Source organism: Leuciscus leuciscus, assembly GCF_965113295.1.
Source record: "Leuciscus leuciscus genome assembly, chromosome: 24".
Classification (NCBI taxonomy): Eukaryota; Metazoa; Chordata; class Actinopteri; order Cypriniformes; family Leuciscidae; genus Leuciscus; species Leuciscus leuciscus.
Window position 1 is genome coordinate 13,135,853 of NC_138723.1, and position 21,291 is coordinate 13,157,143.

The following is a 21,291-nucleotide window of genomic DNA, read 5'->3' on the forward strand; positions in this document are numbered from 1 at the left end:
ATGCCGAAGGGTGTCGAGGAACTCTACTGGGGCAAGAATGGCTCACTTATCCAGTCCATGGGAGGGGAATGGCGCTGCAAGCCGACAGTTCGAACCGGGCTTACTGTGAAACTGGCTTCATGTGAAGGGAGCCCACGGAAAGCAACCGGCTCGACACATAGGCTATTTTTCAAGTGAATGTGCTGGTGTCGCCCGGCCTGCAGCTCTAAAAACATCTGTCAGCGAGGCACCCTGTGTCAACCCCCAGGAAGGAGCTACACTCTGTCTTTGGAGAGGCTCACTACCTAGGTGGGCACAGTGCACCTTGGGTAAATACACCAAGATGATGGCAACCATTATCCAGTGGGCCAACCTCTGCTTGGAAACAGCCTTCCCTTCTGCTGGTCTCCGTAACAGACAAAAGCTGGTCTGAGGTCCTGAGGCTTTGCATTCTGTCATGTTATAACCGCAAGGAGTGGAAGGGACAGAGAAAAGCCAGAGCTGAGTCTTACAGCACTTGCAGACTCACCACCTGGTTCCGTTTTAAGGGAGAGGTAGGGACCTTGGGCACATGTCCATGCCGGGGTCTCAGGATATCGTGAGAGTTGGCCGGCCTGAATTCCAGGCAAGATTTGTTGACCGAAAATGCGTGCAGGTCCCCTACCGTCTTGATAGAGGCAAGCAAGCAGGAGAACTGTTTCTTTAAAAACAGGATTTTTAACTCAGCTGCCTGTAGACTCAAGGGAAGGTCTCTGAGTGTAGTAGCACCAGAGAAAAGTCCCAAGAAGGTATAGAGGGGGCGCAAGGTGGATTCAGTCTCCTTGCTCCCCTCAGGAACCTGACGATCAAGTCGTGCTTCCCCATGGATTTGGATCCACTGCATTATGATGTGTGTTAATATAAAGGCAACATACATTTTGAGGGCGGAGGGAGACAGCCCTCGCTCCGACCCATCTTGCAGGAAAGAAAGCTCGTAAGTGATCAAACACCTTCGGGGGTCTTCTCGTTGAGAAGAACACCACTCAACGAACAGGTTCCACTTCAGGTCGTAAGCAAGCCTCATTTGTGGAGGTAGTAGATGGTGGTAATAGTGAAGTGATGGTATATACGATCATTTTGATGGTAGATCACCTAGAACCTCTGCATCGAGACATGGAGTAAATGGTAAATGGACTGCATTTATATAGCGCTTTCACAGACCTATGGCCACCAAAGCGCTTTACATAGCCTCACATTCACCCAATCACTCACTCATTCATACACAGACAGTGGTGTCAGTCATGCAAGGCGCCATCCAGCTCGTCGGGAGCAGCTGGGGTTAGGTGTCTTGCTCATGGACACCTCGACACTTGGTCAGGTGGAACCGGGGATTAAACCACCAACCTTTCGGTTTGTAGACAACCTACATGAACCACTGAGCTACATGAACCACTGAGCCACTGAGCTACATGAACCACTGAGCTACATGAACCACTGAGCCACTGCCGCCCCTCAACGGAGTCAACGGTGCCCCGTCCCTGAGATGTCTCAGAGGAATGGGTCAGGAAGGGGCTGTCGAGAGGAGCATAAGTTCGGGGGAACTAGGTCCAGTTGGGCCATTAACCCTCTGGGGTCTAAGGTGTTTTTGGGGGTCCTTGAGATGTTTACATTTACATTTATGCATTTGGCAGACGCTTTTATCCAAAGCGACTTACATTGCATTATCCTATACATTTATACATAGGTATGTGCAATCCCCTGGGATCGAACCCACAACCTTGCGTTGTTAACGCAATGCTCTTACCACTGAGCTACAGGAAAGCTCAGATGCGAGATGTTCTGACATGTCCTGACATTTGTGCTTTTTTCAGTTGCTTATAAACATATTAATGGCAAAGGTGTAATTACACTCTATTTAGCACAAACAGGGCTACCATAATATGTGAGCAACATGTATGTACATGTTTGTATTTTTGAGAGAATAATGTTTATGCATGGTTATTGAAAAAACTAAAAGTTAAAGTTTCTGAAATAAGGCCACAAAACACATACTAAATATGTGTCCACAAGACTTTTGACTAATGGATGTTGTCGCCTAGATTTTTTTCTTCAAAATGATCTGAAAATCATCCTGCCTAATCATTCACATAAAACAATACATTGATTTAAACTTTGTAAGACACATTTTGTTTGGAAAGGCAATATGCAAGTGAACGTGAATGATCATGAATAATGCTCTGATTCACACCTGAGCAATGTTGTTTTCGTCAACGATGACGATAACGAAATGATTTCGTTGACGCACCTTTTTTTTATGACGATAACGCGACGATGACTAGCTAAAAATGGCTCTAAGGTGACTAAAACATGACGAGACGTTTTCGAGTTTTCGTTGACGAGACGAGATGGAACGAAAATGATTATAAGTCTGACGTTCACAATGCATGTCATTTCTGCCTATTTTGCGTGAAATCTGTCTGTTTAGAGCTAAAAAAGTATCAGCAATGCTGCCGCTTCCTATCCTTGTTTTGGGTACGCCCACCACCCGGCTGCCGCCATGCCGCGCACCAGATTCCACACAACAACACCACACATGTGGCTGCGGCTAGTCACTCGCCACACATCTTCGATATGAGGCGCCGGACTGGACAAAAGCGAAACGAACTGCGCGAGCGAGCGACAGTGCGCGAGAGAGACCGAGTGTGTCTGCGCGCGAGAGAGACCGAGTGTACGAGAGAGAGACCGAGTGTGTCTGAGCGCGAGAGAGACCGAGAGTACGAGAGAGAGACCGAGTGTGTCTGCGCGCGAGAGAGACCGAGTGTGTCCGCGACCGAGTGTGTCCGAGCATTAGTTTAGTAGGCTAATTGGTACAAGGTAATATATAATTATTATATAACTTAGATTATAACATAAATTATAACATAAATTATTATTTGACTAATTATATAAAGCCACAATTGCCAAAGTAAGAATGTTTTTATCCTGGCTTTTTTGGAGTAAAACAGTGATTCCACTGTTACCACTTTATCTGTGTGTAATGTTGTAGTAGCTCAAATTGAATTCAGTTACAACACTCGAATTGCAACACTTGCTACAACCTGTCAAACCTAAGCCCATTTCCAATACTTTTTATCCTAAATTAATTTGTTAAAGACTTTTTTTTTTTTTTACTAAAATTGACTAAAACTTGACTAAAACCTTTTTGTGTTTTCGTCGACTAAAACTTGACTAAAACTATCAAGTTTATAAGTGACTAAAATGTGACTAAAACTAAAAAGCATTTTCGTCCAAAAGACTAAGACTAAAACTAAAAGGGCTGCCAAAAACAACACTGCACCTGAGAAGACAATGACTCGCATAATGAGCTGCATAATGAGCCCTTCATTCAGGTGTGTCACTGAGAGTACCACAAGTAAAGAATGTGAGGACTTATTTTGAATGCATGCAAATTGTATAATATCCAAGGTAAACATTTCTAGTAACTATATGCAGTTAATTCTCATACTGTATTTTCAGAAAGTTTTGGAATATATCCTCTCCCCAAATGTGTCATTAATAAAAAACAATAATACATAATTTAATGAGAAGGTTTATATTGACCTATTAAGATGTTGCTTACATCTACCTTGTAAATATATGTTTTTCTATTTTATTAAACAGTTTTCACATATAAATCAACAACAATTACAATTTTAACAATATTTCAAGTGTAATCTTTCTTTTTTTTAAAGTATGCATTTTATCATACGTATTTCAAAGTTAAGGATTCATTAGTTTGAATATTGGAACAAACACTATAATAACATCTTAGTTGATAATTCAGTGTGCTGTGCAAGAAGGCTCACTGGGCAAAACCCATCTTTGCGTAGGCCCCGGTTATTGAAAATACCCCCATTACTGCATGTTATACGTGGCCCCTCAGCCGGTGTTAGTGGACACTTGTTCTAGGGGCGTCTGGCCCGGAGAAACAAAAGGTCTGATCACGGGTTGAGAGTTTGGCGGCAGTCCAGGGTGTTTGTCACACGGAGCGTGCCGCTCGGCCACGGCCACCTTGGGACTCGACCATGAAGCCAGTGCTGAAGCAGTCTTCATATGGAGGAGGCCGATCTATTTGCGGCTGCGTCTGCCATATGCCCCAGGAGCCTCTGAAAAGTTTCAGTGGGAGCCTTTCTCACTTCTGTATAGCACCGACCGGACACGTTCCTCTTGAGGGAAGTGTTGGACTGAGTCCATCTCCTTACCGGAAAAAGATATCCTTAGTCCGTGGACGAGTTTACTCTTTTCCCAGTTGACCTGAAGACCCAACTGGCTATGTAGCACTCGAAGGGTGGGACTTTGTACTGAGACTTCGACCCCTCAAATGCAAGAACACAGGTATAGCCATAGAGATCTGAAGTACACATCCTTCAGGTCAAACGCTGCAGACCAATCTCGGGGACGAAGCATTTTGAAAATGTGTTTCTGTGTTTGCAACTTGAACAGAAGCTTGAAAAGGGCCTGACTCAAGAGACACAGGTCCAAGATTGGCCGTAACTCACCACCTTGCTTGAGTACAATGAAGTTCTGTATAGATAGATAGATAGATAGATAGATAGATAGATAGATAGATAGATAGATAGATAGATAGATAGATAGATAGATAGATAGATAGATAGATAGATAGATAGATAGAAATGTATACGATCAATAAGTTATGCACTACATTTTTTTAGTGTAATGTAATGTTGAAATGACTTAAACATCCAAGTTGATTGCACTTAAAAATGTAAGGCCCATATTGGCAGTAGCAACCTGTAGCAACGCCATGGCACGCAAAGAGGAAGCGGCTTGCCCACAGGCTTTGTAAGCTCTGCCCGTAAGAACGGACGAGAACTCACAGGCCTTAGAGGGGAGACGAGGATCCCTCATCCAAGAGGTAGCGGCTGCCAGACACAGGTGTGTCGCAACAGACCGCTCCACTGGAGGGATAGCCCCGTAACCCTTCACCGCGAACACGACAGCTGCATAGCTGACATCTCTGGATCCGGCTCGGGCAACGTTCCCCGAAGGGGATAACGCAGCCGAGTTGTCATCTCCAGAGCTCAGCTTACCCTCCGATGCTGCAATCCTGTCCTCTGGAGGAACCGTTTCCATGTGTTTCTCTATACGAAATAGGCCTATAAGTAATATATTTGAGGTACAGATAAAAAATGAGGTAATAGAAGCAGTAAATGAAGTCAAGTATCTTGGAATTATTCTGGACAAAAATTGTAATTTTGATAATCACGTTAAGCACATCTGCAAGAAGGTCAAACCAACTATAAATTGTTTCCGTTTTATCAGAAGGGATTTGTCTTGTCACACTGCTAAACTATATATGCATTCAATGATATTTTCACATCTATCATACTGTATTACATCATGGTCACAAGCATCTCCATCTAAATTAAAACCAATTTTCTCAATTTACAAACAGGCAATAAAAATTATGGACAAGAAACCCATGAGATGGCATCATTGTGATGTTTTGAGAAAGCATAAGCTTTTGGGCTTTGAAAGTTTTATTGATTTTAATTATATTACATTGGTTTATAAATGTCTAAATAATTATGTCTCACCATCATTTTCTAAACTAGTAAGTAGGCGTCAAAGCTCTCATCGGGCGAACACACGAGCCACTGTCAGAGGTGACTGTCTAGTCCCGAAGTGTAAGACCTCGTTCGGTCAGTCTGCTTTCTCAGTAAAGGGGCCAAATCTCTGGAATGCTTTACCCACTGATTTAAAACTAGAGACCGATGGAAATTCTTTTAAAAGAGGACTTAAACAATGGCTAAAAACAAAGCAACAGTGCTCACATGAATTGCCTACTATTAATAGTCTTTGATTCTGATGTTTTGTTGTTTATTCTTCTTGTTTTTTTGTTTTGTTTTTTTAGCTATATGGTATACTGTAGTTATTTTTTGTTAATATCGTTATTATTATTGTGATATTAGTCTTGATATTGTATTTCTTTGCTAAAAGCCTCCCGTGTTGAAAATTACTATAGTGCTATAACACTCATACTAATACATATGGTTCGTCCTATGTCATTGTATGTCCATGTCAAATAAAATCAATTCAATCCCTAAGCGTGATCCCGATCAGTTATAGATCCCGATAGATAGATAGATAGATAGATAGATAGATAGATAGATAGATAGATAGATAGATAGATAGATAGATAGATAGATAGATAGATAGATAGTAAACTGATCATTTCAGTAAACTGACCATACATTCCAAAGTCTTAAGAAATTACAACAATTTATACTTTATTGGAATAACGATCAGTTTTACAATACTGTTCTGAAATAAAACAACCTTTATGATCTATGCAGCCGACAAAGACACAGCTAATAACTAACAAATATGTGAGGGCATAGCTCATGAATATTTAATGAATTACAGGACACTCAGAAGGACACAACACAATTAATATTCACGTGGTATACCTTAATTTCACATTGGGACGTACATACAGGATGCTGTTTTTAAATGGAGCAGAATGTCCTGTTGAAACAGAACTTGCATATAAAGGAGGGTCATTTTTTTTGGTAATACCTGTATTATATCAATCAATTAAATTTACCAGTGCAGGCAAATCATTTTCCAAATTCTGTACACAGTAATTTTCAGTGTCAAATGTTCATGCCGTAGAGCCCTGCATATGCTGAAAGAACTCGCTGTCAGTAATTTCAGCCTCACTAGAAGTTCACTTCAATTGTAAGTCAAGGGTATACAGCTTGTGTCAGCCAGTTTGAATACAAGAAAATCAAAGCTCACCCTCAGGCTGCTCCAAAAAAGTCCCATAATGGTGGAAAAAAGATGGCATTTTTAGTTACCTCGCTGTGAAACACAAAACGTGGTTTTAACTAAAAATCTGATTCCCTTACTTTTGCAAATTACAGTCTTTCCGAGAGCACCCTCTTGAATAATCTGCTGTTTGCACCGTTATCTCTGCCTGAAACTTGAGTTTACTAGCATTACATCCCATTTCTCTATTCAAAGACATTTCATTGATCATTGTTTTTGATTGTTTTTGTTTTTCCCTTAAAAGGGATAAAAATGAAATTACTCATCATTTACTCACCCTCATGTCTTTCTAAACCTGTATGACTTCTTTTTTTCTTATGCCACACAAAATGAGATATTTGGCAGATTGTCCAAACTGCACTTTTCCATACAATGAAAGTGGATGGGAACCAGGGGCAGCAATTGAAATGAGCTGCATCAAAAGTCTGCAGCTACTCCAAAGTGTTAGAGATATGACAAACAACCCATTCACTGTGTGTTAATTTAGATGAAGTGAGAAAGATTTAATTCATTTGATGGTGAAGATTTTATTCTCATGGGTAGGAAAGGCGGCATCACTTTTGTCCTCATTTTGTCCTCATTTTATCAAGTAATTACTCCAATCTTTGTCTTCAGGTTGACTCATTGGGCAGTATAGCTGCTATTCCCATGGTTTCTGAAAGAACCTCAGTTGAACTTGAGGATAATTGAGATAATGATGATTGTGCTCAATGCATATTGCTAATTAGTATTCACAGCGGTTTGTTTAATCCATTTAAGACGAAGTGCTCATGACAGCAAGGTCACTTGAGCTGAGTAAATTCAGTCGTCTCAACTGTAATTAACATCTTAACAATGATGGCATACAATGTGCTGCCATATTTGATTTCTGACTTTCTTTACTGATAGCTGCCATATTATCCAGTTCTACCAGAAACACTCGGGAGGCAAAATAACGTAACAAGTATGCATTTATTAACAGCCCAGCAAGCAAGTATTATCAAATAAAGTTCTTTGGCGTAGGCCCCGTCCGTAGCTCGCAATCCGAGGGTACGGAATCTGCATTTCCTGCCTGAAAACGAAGGCAGGGGCGCAGCCAACCCCCTGGGAGGTATGGGACCATCCTGGTGGTGGTGGGGAGTATGAAGGGGAAGGGACCATCCTCGTGGTGGTAGGGAGGATGGAGGTGAATGTAGGTGTCAGCATCTGAAAACTCAGACATGTGTTAGTACCGATCTTTTATACTGCAAGTATTAGAACACGATTGGATAGCTGAGAAGGTAATAAGTGATGTAACAATTGAGTCTTCCCGGCAGAACTTACGCTAAAGCTTTCATTTCTGCTTCTCAAAGTTTTTTATTTATTTCTTGGCCATGCATGAGCATTTCATTTTAACATCACAATTGCATGCGGCTGAAGTAATGTGTCTGATTTATTATCCTGATATTTTTATATAATAAAATTTATCTTAACAATGGTCAATAAAAAAATCTTAGCAATGTACTCTTTCTTTGTATTCATATTGGTTTCATTTGTTTTTGAAAAACTTGTATAGCTTTTCAAGAAAAGTTTTCTATGTAGTTTATTGATTACATAGAAAAGCTAAAAATGTTGTAACCATCAATTAAAATGTAATAACATTTTTTATTTATTTTTTATTACATCATGTGTTCACAAAACATTTTCAAATATATTTGTCAAGGTGATAAAAAAAAAAAAAAAAAAAATACAAATGTAATGAAGTAGCCTATTTATTCATAAATATCATTGTTTTGGGGGGGAAATCGCACCACATGACTTTTTTCTTTTTTTCAAGAATATAATTCAATTTTTCTTCATTAAACCCTTATATTTTTGACTTCCTGCTCCCCCCAAAAATATAGAAATATTTTTTGTATCCCCAAAAAAAGAAAGAAAAACATGCTCATCATAGAAAAAGTGTATTCAGGATGATGTATTATTAGCATTTTTGAAATGTGTATTTTTTAACAAATAAATAAATGCATCAGTACAAAAGAGAGCATCGTGTCATTGACCCGTGTATCAGTTCTAAGCTGAACCTCATGGTTTTGTACCGTAGTAATCATCATCTGTCTTTTTTGCTTCCTACAGAATGAATACACGTGTCCCAGACCGTTACCTGGAGCTTGGATTGGAGACATACCGACCATACACTAGAGGGAATGTTTTGTTCCACAAAAATAATCCACCGGCGGAGGATTTGTGCCTATCTGCATTCCACTAATGCATCAAGCTTTGTTCTCATGATACCACTCATGCTGTCAGTGCTTCTTTAATAGATTGTCCTGGATATTACAAATGGCCATCTGAGAGACAGTCAGAACAGACGCCTCAGATGCATATTTTACTAAACCACATTTGGAGACCTCACTATGTTCTTTAATGCACCTGGATACATGTGTCAGGTGGGTGAAGAAGCCTCCGGTGGGCCATACAGAGCAGGGTTAGTGCTCAAATAAAGAGCAATGGAACATACCAATGAAAGCTATCCAGCCTTTGATGAATCACTCAGCGTCATTTGACGCATGTGTGGACCTATACATAAACTATAAACTTTGTTAATATACCCTAAAATTGACCCTTTCCTTTGTTATTTAATGTAAATCCTTGGACAATTTGTGTATAAGAATAACTAAATAAAACGACTGAGTTAAAACCTTTATATTTGCTGCTTAATACTGGATTTGTTATGCTTTGAGTTTCTGCAAACCTCTTTGTACAGTTTTATTTGAGGAGATTCTCAGATTTACATGCCCTTCACGACAGTAATAGACTTCGTACTGTTTTACCAAATAATTTAAACATGACCTCTGATCTCACTATGTCAACACTGACTCAATGTTTGAGTGTAAATATGTAGTCTCATTTTATAGGAGAGTGTGTAAGCAAATGTCAAGATCTGATTATAAAGGTATCGTTTTAAGCGCTAGTTTAGAGGTGAAGCGTGTCATTTGGTGCTGCTAGTTGTGCAGAAATGATACACTTCACCTTTAAAATGGCATGTGTGTTGGAGAAGGGTCATAAAGAGCATGTGTGTGAGTGTATTGGGTGGGTATTGATTTGTTCAGGTTCCACCTGCCCCTCAATCTTGAAACATTGCCATTTGAAAGTGTAATTTACTTTTATGCTCCCCCACTTTAATTTAATAATTACATTTTTGTAATAAACTGTATGAATTGTACACCACCAAGTTCTGTTTTATAATGAGAATGTTGTCAAAATCAATGGTGAGAAATATACATTTGTCAAATGGAAATTAGTATTGATCAACTTATTCTATTTTTATGAATTTATTATTAATACTCTTTTTAGCAATATAGATTTTCCAGAAAAAAAAAAAGAAAATGTTACTGAGAAGAACCGAGTAGGCCCAACACATCATTTTTCACTTGTTGGACATTTCATGTAGCTCATTTGTACATGGAAATAAGAATTAAACAACTGTAGATGTAATAGGGGTTATGCGCAACTTACTTCTGGGTTCTACAAAACAGATATAACTACTTCCGGTCGTCAGCTACTGAGGTAAACACAGCGTAGGAATGGCGACCTTTTATAGCCGGTGTTTACAGGAGCTACCCATTACCATTTCAGATGTACATCGTATTGCTAAACGGACTTCCAGAGCCCCGAGTACTCCGTTAGATAAAGGATTTAAGTTTTACGCCTCCTCATTTATTCATGATTATGAAGGTATGTAAGTTAGTATGTAGCTTTTGCTAATGGCACCCGATGTAGAGTTAGCTAACTATCAGTAAGTTAGTTTAGACTTGTATGCTATCATAGTAGTTTAACCTTTTATATTTGCTTGCAGACGATTAAAACAATCAAATGAAGACTGCATTTTATTTTTTTTATAAAACATTTTTTTCTGATACTTGACATTTTAATTAAAACAGAAATAAGATTTGTTTTCTAAAAAAGCGAAAAATAAGTTACCTCAGAGATCACCTACTGCTGCAGATGCGTACGGTAGTGCAAACCGGAAATGCTTATAACTGTTTTCCGGTTCGAACGTTGGGCGTTCCGCATAACCCCTATTAGAAAAATGCACTACCAAAATTAGTTTGGGGTCTGTAATTAAAAAAAAAAAATTTGGGGGGAAAGAAGTCTCTTATTCTCATCAAGGCAGCGTTAACTTGATCAAAGTAGGTAAGCATTTGTGTAAAAAAGGTAATATTATGAAATATTATTACAATTTTAAATAACTGTTTTCTATTTTAATAAATATTATAATGCTATTTATTCCTGTGATGTCAAAGCTGCATTTTCAGCATCATTACTCCAGTCTTCAGTGTCACACGATCCTTCACAAATCATTCTAATATAATGATCTGCTGCTCAAGTCAATGCAATGCTGAAAACAGTTGGAGTGCTCTTTGTTTATGGAAACCATGATCCATTACCATTTAAAAAATGTATATAAAAAATAACAATAATTGAGCAGAAAATCAGCAAAGAATGATTTCTGAAGAATCATGTGACACTGAAGACACTGGAGTAATGATGCATTCAGCTTTACCATCACAGGAATACATTGCATATACTCAAATAGAATACAGCTATTTTAAATTGTCATAATATTTCACAACATTTTTGTTTTTACTGTATTTTTTATTTAAAAAAATGCAGCCTTGGTGGGCATAAGAGACTTATTTCATAAACATAATCTTTTTTTAATTATTCCAAACTTTTGATCAGTAAAGTTAATATGTTCAGAAGGTTTATATGGCTGTTTGTGTCTCAAACTTTGGCATTTGCTATTAAGTTTGTGTGACTAAAGGGGCTGTTCACACTGACCATGATTTGCAGCGACAAAATCACCGGAAGACACTACTTTTCAGTAAGTGTTGGCGATTTCTGGCAACATAGGCGACGACGTGGGCATTTTTTTCTCATTTGTGATGCGATTTTTAAAAGCTATGGCCAATTACACACTGCCAGCGGCATCATCTACTAGCAGCCAACAGTACTGCAACCTTCAGCCATTAAAATCTCTGTCATTGTGGCCACAAGTTAGTAAAAGAAAGTTCAAGCTACTTGGCTGCACCCGCATGCTCAAGCCAAGGAAATGTCCTCCCATATTTCGCTTCTTTGAATGCTGTCAGATCAATATTGGCCTCATAACCCTGAAGGAGAGCCTCTCCGATTTGTGCCAGCCCTGCCCTCTCTAAACAAAGAAAGTTCAAAATTCTTCTGGGCATGTCATAATTATCACTAAATATGTCATTTCTCAAGAGGGGGCTAACATGAAGAGTTTGTCCCGCACCAAGTCCTCAAGGAACACGTCAAGCTGTCTGATATGAGGTCCAGATGGCATATCAGCTCCGGTGTTTTCCTACAGTGTTGTATCTCTCCCCTTCTCTCTCTTGCCTGCCGAAGCGACAGCTAAACAGACACAGCACTGTGTTTGACCAAACTCTCCCTATGAATTATTCATCAGCCCCCATCCCTTCTTGTTCAGAAAGGAGTCTTGACATTTTGCCCAGTCAACGACCTACTACTGGAAGAGTTCTGTGTTCAGAGGACCCGACTGCATTCAGATATTGGCTGTTGTGTGCTCTATTAACCTCAATCATGATATCCCAAAAGTGCTCAATTTTTCAATTATTTTTAAGTGTGGGCTAGACATGAATTAGACAGACACCTTTGGGAACGTTCAGGCAGAAAGCGTTTTTGCACTACACTGCTTTTTCATTGTTTTTCTACAGTATGTAAATATATGGTAGATGAATGTGACCATTGCTCTCACGCCTTTCATCAGTTGAAAAGCATAATTGCATCACGGATGATTGACACATGATCATATAGATTGATGTGTCTGCTAATGGAAAAGATTAGGACTCATGGGAATATATCTCAAGAGGAAGAAAACTGGCCCACTCTTGATCTTTAGCCAATGGTTGCACATCCTCCAGGGAGCATGGGGTTGGAGACACGATGCAACACCCAGCCAGAAATGGTCTTTCCAGAACACATCTCACAGCTAATTAAAAGTTAAGAGATGCTATAGACTGTCCAGTTCACCCAGCCTTCCAGTTCACCCACACAGAAGTACAAAGTATGGTTAAAAAAGACCAACAACCTGTTAATTAATATGAAACCAGTAGTCTGTTTTATCCATAAGCCAGCAGATAAGGTTTAGTGTAGTAAAAGATGAGATCTCTTTAGCATCTCAGCTGTTTTAATGATATTAAACCCCAAAATAAAAGTTCTGTCATCATTTGCTCACCCTCATATTGATTCAACCCACGACTTACTTTCTTCCGTGGAACATGAAAGGAGATTATGTACAGTTATTTACTAACTAAACAACATCACACCACTAAATAGAGCTCAAAGCCTTCAATAATTCTAATGTCTATGCCCCTGTTCTTATTAAGCATACATATTTTAATTATTCAAAAGCCAGGGCTTACGGGTATTCCCTCCTGACAAAATGCTCATGATTTAACAATATGATGTTCATTGTACTTAGTGTTAATAGCTTTATTAATGTTTTATTTAAATTAGCTTAACTAAAAAAAAAAAATGGCTCAACAGTATATTACAGAACTACCTTGGCCAACTGGATCAAAAAGAGACTTTAAGCCTTTCAGTATTTTCATATTTAAACTGTCTCTCAACTGAATAAAATATTAATCGAACAGAACATGCATGAATAGTATAAACAACTTTTACATGAAATGTAGGTTTCTATGTTCAGTGAAACTATAACTGAGAACTCCAGTTTTCTGAGCTATGATAGACCAACCTTGAGCAATAAAAGTTTCCTCAGGTTTTAAAAAATTAAAACATTTAATTACTGACCCCAAACTGTTTATAGAATTCGGCAGTCCAACGGACTTGCTGTTCATATATACGCAGGCGATCTAGTTTTGTCCACTCTAATTTACTTTTCTGTCAGTCTTGCAAAATTGTTTTAAATCATTTAAAAATTAATCAAATCTTGTTGACTGAATATCGATTTTTTTGTTTGAATATGAATATTTCAAATACAAATTTCATTACATAAAACATTATGAAACCTAAAATGCAGTGAATACAACAAAAACATTGGTAACACTTTACAATATGGTCTCATTTGTTAAAGTCGGCATGAAACGGAAGTTGTGATTGTCTTTTCTTCCCTATTCTGAGGTACATCTGAGTGAAACTCAGTGAAAAAAGTAGGGTATGACTTGATTTTGTCCATGTGGAATTGATTGGATGGTTGTGGTTTGCTATTGGTCGATTTCATGTGAGTGACAGGTTGTCCCGCCATACAAGTGTTTATTTATGTTACTGTTAATGTTAATTAGCAAATGTTTAAATAAGCTAAGAATAATGAATGCTGTAGAAGAATTGTAAGTTAATGTTAACTGTTAATAAATGAAACCTCATTGTAAAGTGCACCAAAACATCACAGCACTGTATGTAATTGAATCATTTCTTTGCACGTCAGGAAGTGTCTGTGACGCTCTTGATCTCATGTGTGAACAGTTCAAATTTATCTCACAATTCTGAAAATATTATTGCAATTGTGTTTATATTTCACAATTCTGACTTTTTTCTTGCAATTGTGAGTTTATATCTCACAAGTCTGACTTTTTTCTTGCAATTGTGTTTATATCTCGCAATTCTGAATTCGTCTCATAATTGCAAGTTTATATCTCACAATTCTGACATTTTTGTCCTTGCAATTACACGTTTATATCTAACGATTCAGAAGTTTTCTCTCAATTGCGAGTTTTTATCTCACAATTCTGTCCCTTTTTTTGCACCTTTTTCTCTTGGATTTACTTTATAGCAGCCTCTAAAACCTGATGGAAGGCTTCCATCTTGGCTCGGATACACCTAATCTAAAGTTGGTGCATTGCCTTGGATCGGACATCTTCAAACCGCAAACCGATGCAGGCGATCTGCCAAAGCCCTGGACAAGTTGTTACATTATGCAATCTTTAGGCAGTGGATCCTTTGAGACGCACACAGCTGCTCATGGGACGTCCAAAATAATAGCCAATCCACACGGCGGAGTGGCTCTAAATGAAGACTTGTGGCTTTCCGGCCGGACGTGGAGGTAATCAAGCAAATGGAATGGGAAATCAGATTCACAATCACAAGAGACTCATCTTTCCCGTGGCTTCTGGCCAGAGCGAGCGGAGGAAGTGCTGGCTGTGTCATCTCGCCACTACTGGAGCCCATAAATTGGACGCATACAAAAACATGTTGGTCAGGGCAGGGTTTGATCTTGATGGGGTGGGCGTGAAGCAGGGAAAATGAAGAGTTGATCCCCCGCGAGGCGGCGGTAACGAAGAGAAAAAAAATGCTCCTTTAGGGGCCGCCAGAGGAGTTAGATCACCCCTTAGAGAGCATCCGAGCATGACAGGAGCTTTTTCCATCAACTGTGTAATCAAGCACAAGTGATTAAATCACTTTCACATCTCACCCTCCCAGAGACGTGCCTGCTGTGCGCGTGTGGGCGGATACGCGTGTGTCCGTGAGTGTGTGAGGTACTGTACAGTGCGGGTAACGCCGAGTCGCAGTGGCAAGATTTGCTCAAAGTTTATTACGTCTATAGGCCTATCTGACGGCCTATCTTTTTTTTTTTCTCCATCTGCGCACAACGAGAGAGCAATTACACACATTTAACACGTTTAAAGAGGCCTTGGCAAACTTGTTGCGTGTCCAGCATGTTTTATTCTGCTAAAGCAATGAAACCAATTGACATTCCCATGGAGTTTACAGAGAGGCACTTAGTGTGCATGACAATAACTTTTATAGCTCACGGAGTGTTTGCTTCAGTTCTGTGCTTTGATGTTTCACATTCCTTTCACATAACACATTGTAATTATATGGGGGGCATTAAAGAAGCTTAGAAGATCAAATATGGAAACTTCAAAATACAAGTTCATGATTTTTTATAAGATAATATAACATTTTATGCTGATTTTAAAATATTCATGCTTAAAGTCAATAGATATCCTTAATTCATGTTCCTGGCCTTAACGAAAAAATGTCTGCAGGCTGTAAACTTTCATCACAAACTTGCTGCGCATATGAAACACTTTAACCATCTGTCTTTATAGAGTGTAACAGTCTGGTTCCGGAAGCAAACAAAATCAAATTTTCTCCAAGGGGAATTGATTAACTTATAAATTGTTAAAGACTAATTGATGGGAAATGTTTTTTTAAAAGCCATTTGCCCCCATTATTTTAAAATCGTCTTTAACATCAGAATTTCCAGTGAAAAAACTATACCCATAATTTAGCAAAAATCTCCACCAATCAGAGAATCGTGACAAGCCTTTCATGCTAAAAGCTCCGCCCACTCCTATGAAGCACTGTGAACTACATTTATGCACATGCATATTTTACAATAAACAAAATATATTGGTTTTATATAATCAACATCTTTAAATCAATTGTTTTATTCAGTATTTCTCCATCCTTAATTTGCTTATATCATTCGCAATGCTTTTTTGGGATTGTAATTGTTTTCGTCATTAAAACATTTGTGGGTAAGTACAGTAGAGTCTTGTACAGTATCTTTTGGCTGGTTTTTAAAATACTTTTTTGCTTCAAATAAAAGTTTGTAATGCGATTCACCACGTAGCTGCATGGTTTGGTTCATTGCATGTAACTCTTTAACCAAGAAAACCACTCAAGAAAACATAAGTAAAATGGGTCATGTTAAATTAATGTTTTTGAGATGCATTCTAAGCAAAGTTCATTTAGTCCACAAAATTACAGACGAAAATGTTTATTACATTTTTCTTAACAATATTTTTTGATAAAACAAAAAAAGACATATCAAGATTATAATTGAATGATTTTAACTTAAAAAAACAGAAAAAAACGAGACTGCAAGATATCGATATGTTTCTTTTAGAAAAGGAATAACAATCATTAAAACAAATATAGATTAAATGCTTTATTGTGCAGTTATGTTACCACATACAAGACAAATTTGTTTCTGAAGCTAAATTAAACACATATATTAAGTGTGACCAAACTAACAATTAACAGTCTCTACATGCAGTATCACCTAAAAGTTTGATAATTCTGTATACTAAATTATTACTTAAAAAGCTTTGATTAAAGCTTAGAATATTTTTTTTATGTAATAAACGTGGTGCTCAAGGCTTTCACAGGCTGTATGATATATTGTAGGTGAGTATACAGAGTGAATATTAGTGTCAAGATTGTTAATACTGATATTGTACAATGCTACTGTTTCTGGGATAATATATGTAATGTTAATACATTATTAATAAATATTTACACATTTTAAAAAATGTTTGGTTACAGTTCAATGCATTATAGTTTGACAATTTCATTGCCTATACTATTGCCATTATCTAAAATGATGTGGCATTGTGCATTTATGCACAACGAGAGCCATTACACTCGTTTAACGTGTTCAAAGAGGCCTTGACATGAGTGTCCGACATGCTTTATTCTCATGATAACAATTGAGATTCTCATGGGGTTGAAAGAAAGAGAGGCACTCAAAGTGCTTGACAAAAATACATTTATAGCTCACAATGTGTTTGCTTCACTTCTGTGCTTTGATGTTTCATATTTCCTCCACATAACACATTATGCCACGCAATTTCATGACGAGGCACCAAGTTAGTTTATATCTTGGAAGTCAGCATACAATTTCAGCACACACTTGCTGTGTATCTGCAACATTTCTATGCCCTCTTATTTCTCTATTCTGGTATGCAACATACTTTTCTATTATAGTATATTTTCATGGACCAATCAATTTCCAATAAATATACAATCAAGTCCCGCCCTTTTTTTCCTCACTAAAAATCATGTTTCACTTTCAAATACTTACCATTACGGACGTAAAATGCGTCATGTTGACTAGAATTTATTTTAAGGCACAACTACTGATTAAATACATGTCAAGAAACAAATCCCTTTAGATCCATTTCAATCCTAGTTCTGGTTTGGCCAACAGGTAGGCGGTCACCAGTGCAGCTGCTGTCATTACCACACCGAGGAGGCAGTAAGACTTGGACGACTTGCACTTTGACTCCTTTCTTGGGTTACTGTGTTTCAGGGAAGCTCGCACTGCGTCCAATTCCTCCGGGGACAGAGAAGAAGGACACATCTGAGCTAGGACCTCCATAGCCGCCCGCTGACCGGACTGAATTGCCCCACTAATGTATCCACACCACTGGGTGGCCGTCTCTGTGCCTGCCCAATGAATCCTGACAAAAGAGACAGAGAATTAATAGACATTTTAAAGTGTTAATACTTTCTGTATTCTTTACGTGCATTTTCTACAAGTGCAGGATAATAAAAAATAATAATAATGATGATGTGCACAGATTAATCATTTATAATAAGCACTGCAACATTCAGTAAAAAAAAAAGAAAAAAAGATTTGTCAATGTTGATGTCATGGTGACTGTAAACCAGTATTAAGGGATGTGGAAAATGTCAAGGTGACTGGAAATATAAAGACTTTGTATTCACGGTTGATGACTGTCAAAATGAATAATGGCTAATAATTAGTTACCTAAATCGAAGTTTGTGCTAATAGCAGTCATGACTCTTTACTCTAGTATGAAATTGAGCATTCAAAGGCCTTAGACTCCACTACGGTGTCTATTATAAAATCCACAAACATATTGAATCTTTACAACAGATGCTTATGTGTAACCTCTAGAACTGTCAATCCATTAAAATCATAATCATTTTATACACACTCACATACACTGTATATATTTCTGTCATGACAACTCTCTGAGAGATTGGGATGGTAATGGATATGGCAATGTTAATGTATTTGGTCTTGGCGGAATAGGTCTGCTATACACTGCTGCTGCAAAGCCAGAACAGAGACTTGCTGCTACTGCACATGTAACATCAAATAAATGCAGCATTGGTGAGCATAAAAGAGACTTACTTAAAACATTTGAACAGTAAAAATAATTATAAATATATTCTATAAATAATACAAATATATACATTTTTATAATTAAAAAGGCTAACATATTATACAATAATTAAAATATAAAACTGCAGTAAAATTAAAGTTAATGCCTACAAGATTAAACATATCAAGCATAGAGTTAGTTCTGGCAGGTCTGACTCTCAGCTGATCCTTGTCTACCTATAGGAATACAACGCCTATCACAGCATCCCTATATATAAGGCCCATTCAGTATTATCATCAGCTTTATCGTGTTGCTCAGGAGATAATTACCCTCATCCATCCCCAGCTCCTCCCCATCCCGTCAGGACTTAGCATTCTGATTTTCCTCTTCTAATCAGACTCCTTTTTCTTGAGTTAAGTTGAACATTAAATTATTGAACATCAATTATATCTGCAATATATTCATGTTGGTTCTGTTCAGTTTATCCTGAGGGGATTATCACTGCTCTTATCCATGCTAGGCTGCATGGATTGGCAGGGAGTTCTTGCCCAATCCAAACTGTTAGGTAACAGTCAAGCATCTTTAATGATAGTGGTCCTGACAGAATTACATTTATGCATTTAACAGATACATTTTTATCCATAGCGACTTACAAAAGAGGAACAAAAGCAAAAGCTATTTACTAAAAAAGTTAATATCTAATCTGACAGTCCTGGTAACTCCATGGGATGGTTAATTTATGCACATATAAAACAACTCAGTCAACCTCCAGCAGATAATGCACACATTCGTGTCTGTTGTGAATTAAACAGAAATAACTTTTAATTGGGTTCTCAAAAATGCTTATTGCTGCATTCAACAACATATTCCCCATGCAAGACCATTTCCCATCCACCACACTGTTTATTCTTTATGCATTATGGATGTGTGGACTTGAATAAAACCCTTAGGTATATCCCTTACCCACAGTGTATTCACCTATGCTCTTTGTATATGCGAATCACTTCGAAGACATGAAAGCGGTTTGTTTTCTATTCCACCATCTATGGAAGGCAAGAGATGCTCTTCTAACTCAGGAAATACTGCATCAAAAGCAGCCAGCATAAATCTATCAGTCTAGTTCTGCGGTTTTCAAACTTTTCTGGCCAAGTATCACCTTCAAACAAAATCAGAACATCCAAGTACCACCTTGCCACAACTTTGGTCCTCTCTCTCGCTCTCTCTCTCTCTCTCTCTCTCTCTCATTCATACGAGCAGCATTTATTTCGTTTGAAATTACGTTACACAAGTTTGCTTTTTGATTTCTCTTTAAGTATATCAGGGCCTTTATCATTTTACAGAATCTTGTCGTGCACTACAATATAAGAACGACTGCCCTTGTGCTGTGCCAAAACTCCGAGCAGGCTGTCTCGAGACATCTTAAATGGGATATTTTAGAAGTGTACCAGTTGTTAATTCATATTTTAGTCCTTTTATTTATTCACATCTAATATGAATAACTTCTGTAGCTAGAAAGAATGGACAGATATTTAATGCATGAAAGAGTCTTGTAGCATCTGAGAGATCAAGAGCTTCAAGATCTCGTCGGGAAAACCCAAGTGGGTCAAGGACAGATTACAGCCCTCTTTAAGAAAACGTCTCATTGCCCGCACAGGTACCAGAAAGAATGGGAAGTCTGTACATGCCTCAACCACCTTTGCATGATGAACTCATTCCTCTCCCTATGGATTTAATTCTATTATGGAAATTTCCCCTCGATTCCAGCCACCGCACGCTCTCGCTTTCTCTCTTGCACGCTCTTTCTGTACGTTCTCCTTGGGCGAGCATTAGTTCAGCCCTGTCAATCGCTTAACCGGTCCATTTCAAATAGCTTTTGAGACGTTTTCCCCAGAGAGCGCTGTCCTTTTGACATCATGCAAGTCATGCATTCGGGTAGCATTTGCACTTCAAGGTAAAATTGGCATTTACAGTATGTACTACTCTCACTTTTATCTTTATCTGCAGCTAATGTCTGCTAAAGTCAATGAGATCTCCAATTAAAGTTCACCCCAAAATGATCATAGTCACTATTTACTCTTCTTCATGTCTTTCCCAACCTGTGTGCTGTTTTTTTTTTTTTTTTGCAAAAATTGAGTTTTGAAGAATTTTAATAATCCTTCTTTCAATATGTATGTACATACAAGGACAAAAAAAGTGAAAAAATAATGATTAAATACGATTATTATTAAACATTATTATTACAAAATTATTATTTAAAATAATATAAAATAATATAAATGAATAGTATTGATAATAATAATAATAATAATAATAATAAATGAAATAAATGAAATAAATGAAATAAATGAAATAAATGAAATAAATGAAATAAATGAAATAAATGAAATAAATATTACAATCTGTTTTGGTGCCTGGACCACAGTTTTTATTTAATTTAAATTTTTAATAACAGTAATTAATAAAGGCTGTTATTATTATTATTAAATATTCTAATAGTACCACAATATGTTTTGGGACTAGGATCTAGGGTTATCACAGTACCAAAATTCCATTAGTCGGTACAAATACCAGTAAAATGTCACGATTCTCTGTACCAATTTCCGTCCCATAGCAGAAATAGTGG

The 21,291-nt window shown here is 37.8% G+C and overlaps 2 protein-coding genes across 2 annotated transcripts in view; one reads left to right on the forward strand and one right to left on the reverse strand.

The window, feature by feature from the left end:
- Nucleotides 1-10,037, forward strand: part of lrrtm4l1 (leucine rich repeat transmembrane neuronal 4 like 1) — a 67,457-nt gene extending 57,420 nt beyond the window's left edge. Inside the window, exon 3 of the mRNA XM_082158410.1 lies at nt 8,881-10,037. Coding sequence (XP_082014536.1) covers nt 8,881-8,946 — 66 coding nt within the window. The 3' untranslated portion in view covers nt 8,947-10,037. The remainder of the gene's footprint in view (nt 1-8,880) is intronic.
- Nucleotides 10,038-16,687: 6,650 nt separating this feature from the next.
- Nucleotides 16,688-21,291, reverse strand: part of LOC309489580 (putative flavin-containing monoamine oxidase A) — a 55,980-nt gene continuing 51,376 nt past the window's right edge. Inside the window, exon 12 of the mRNA XM_082158417.1 lies at nt 16,688-17,996. Within this exon, the coding sequence (XP_082014543.1) occupies nt 17,705-17,996 (292 nt within the window). The 3' untranslated portion in view covers nt 16,688-17,704. The remainder of the gene's footprint in view (nt 17,997-21,291) is intronic.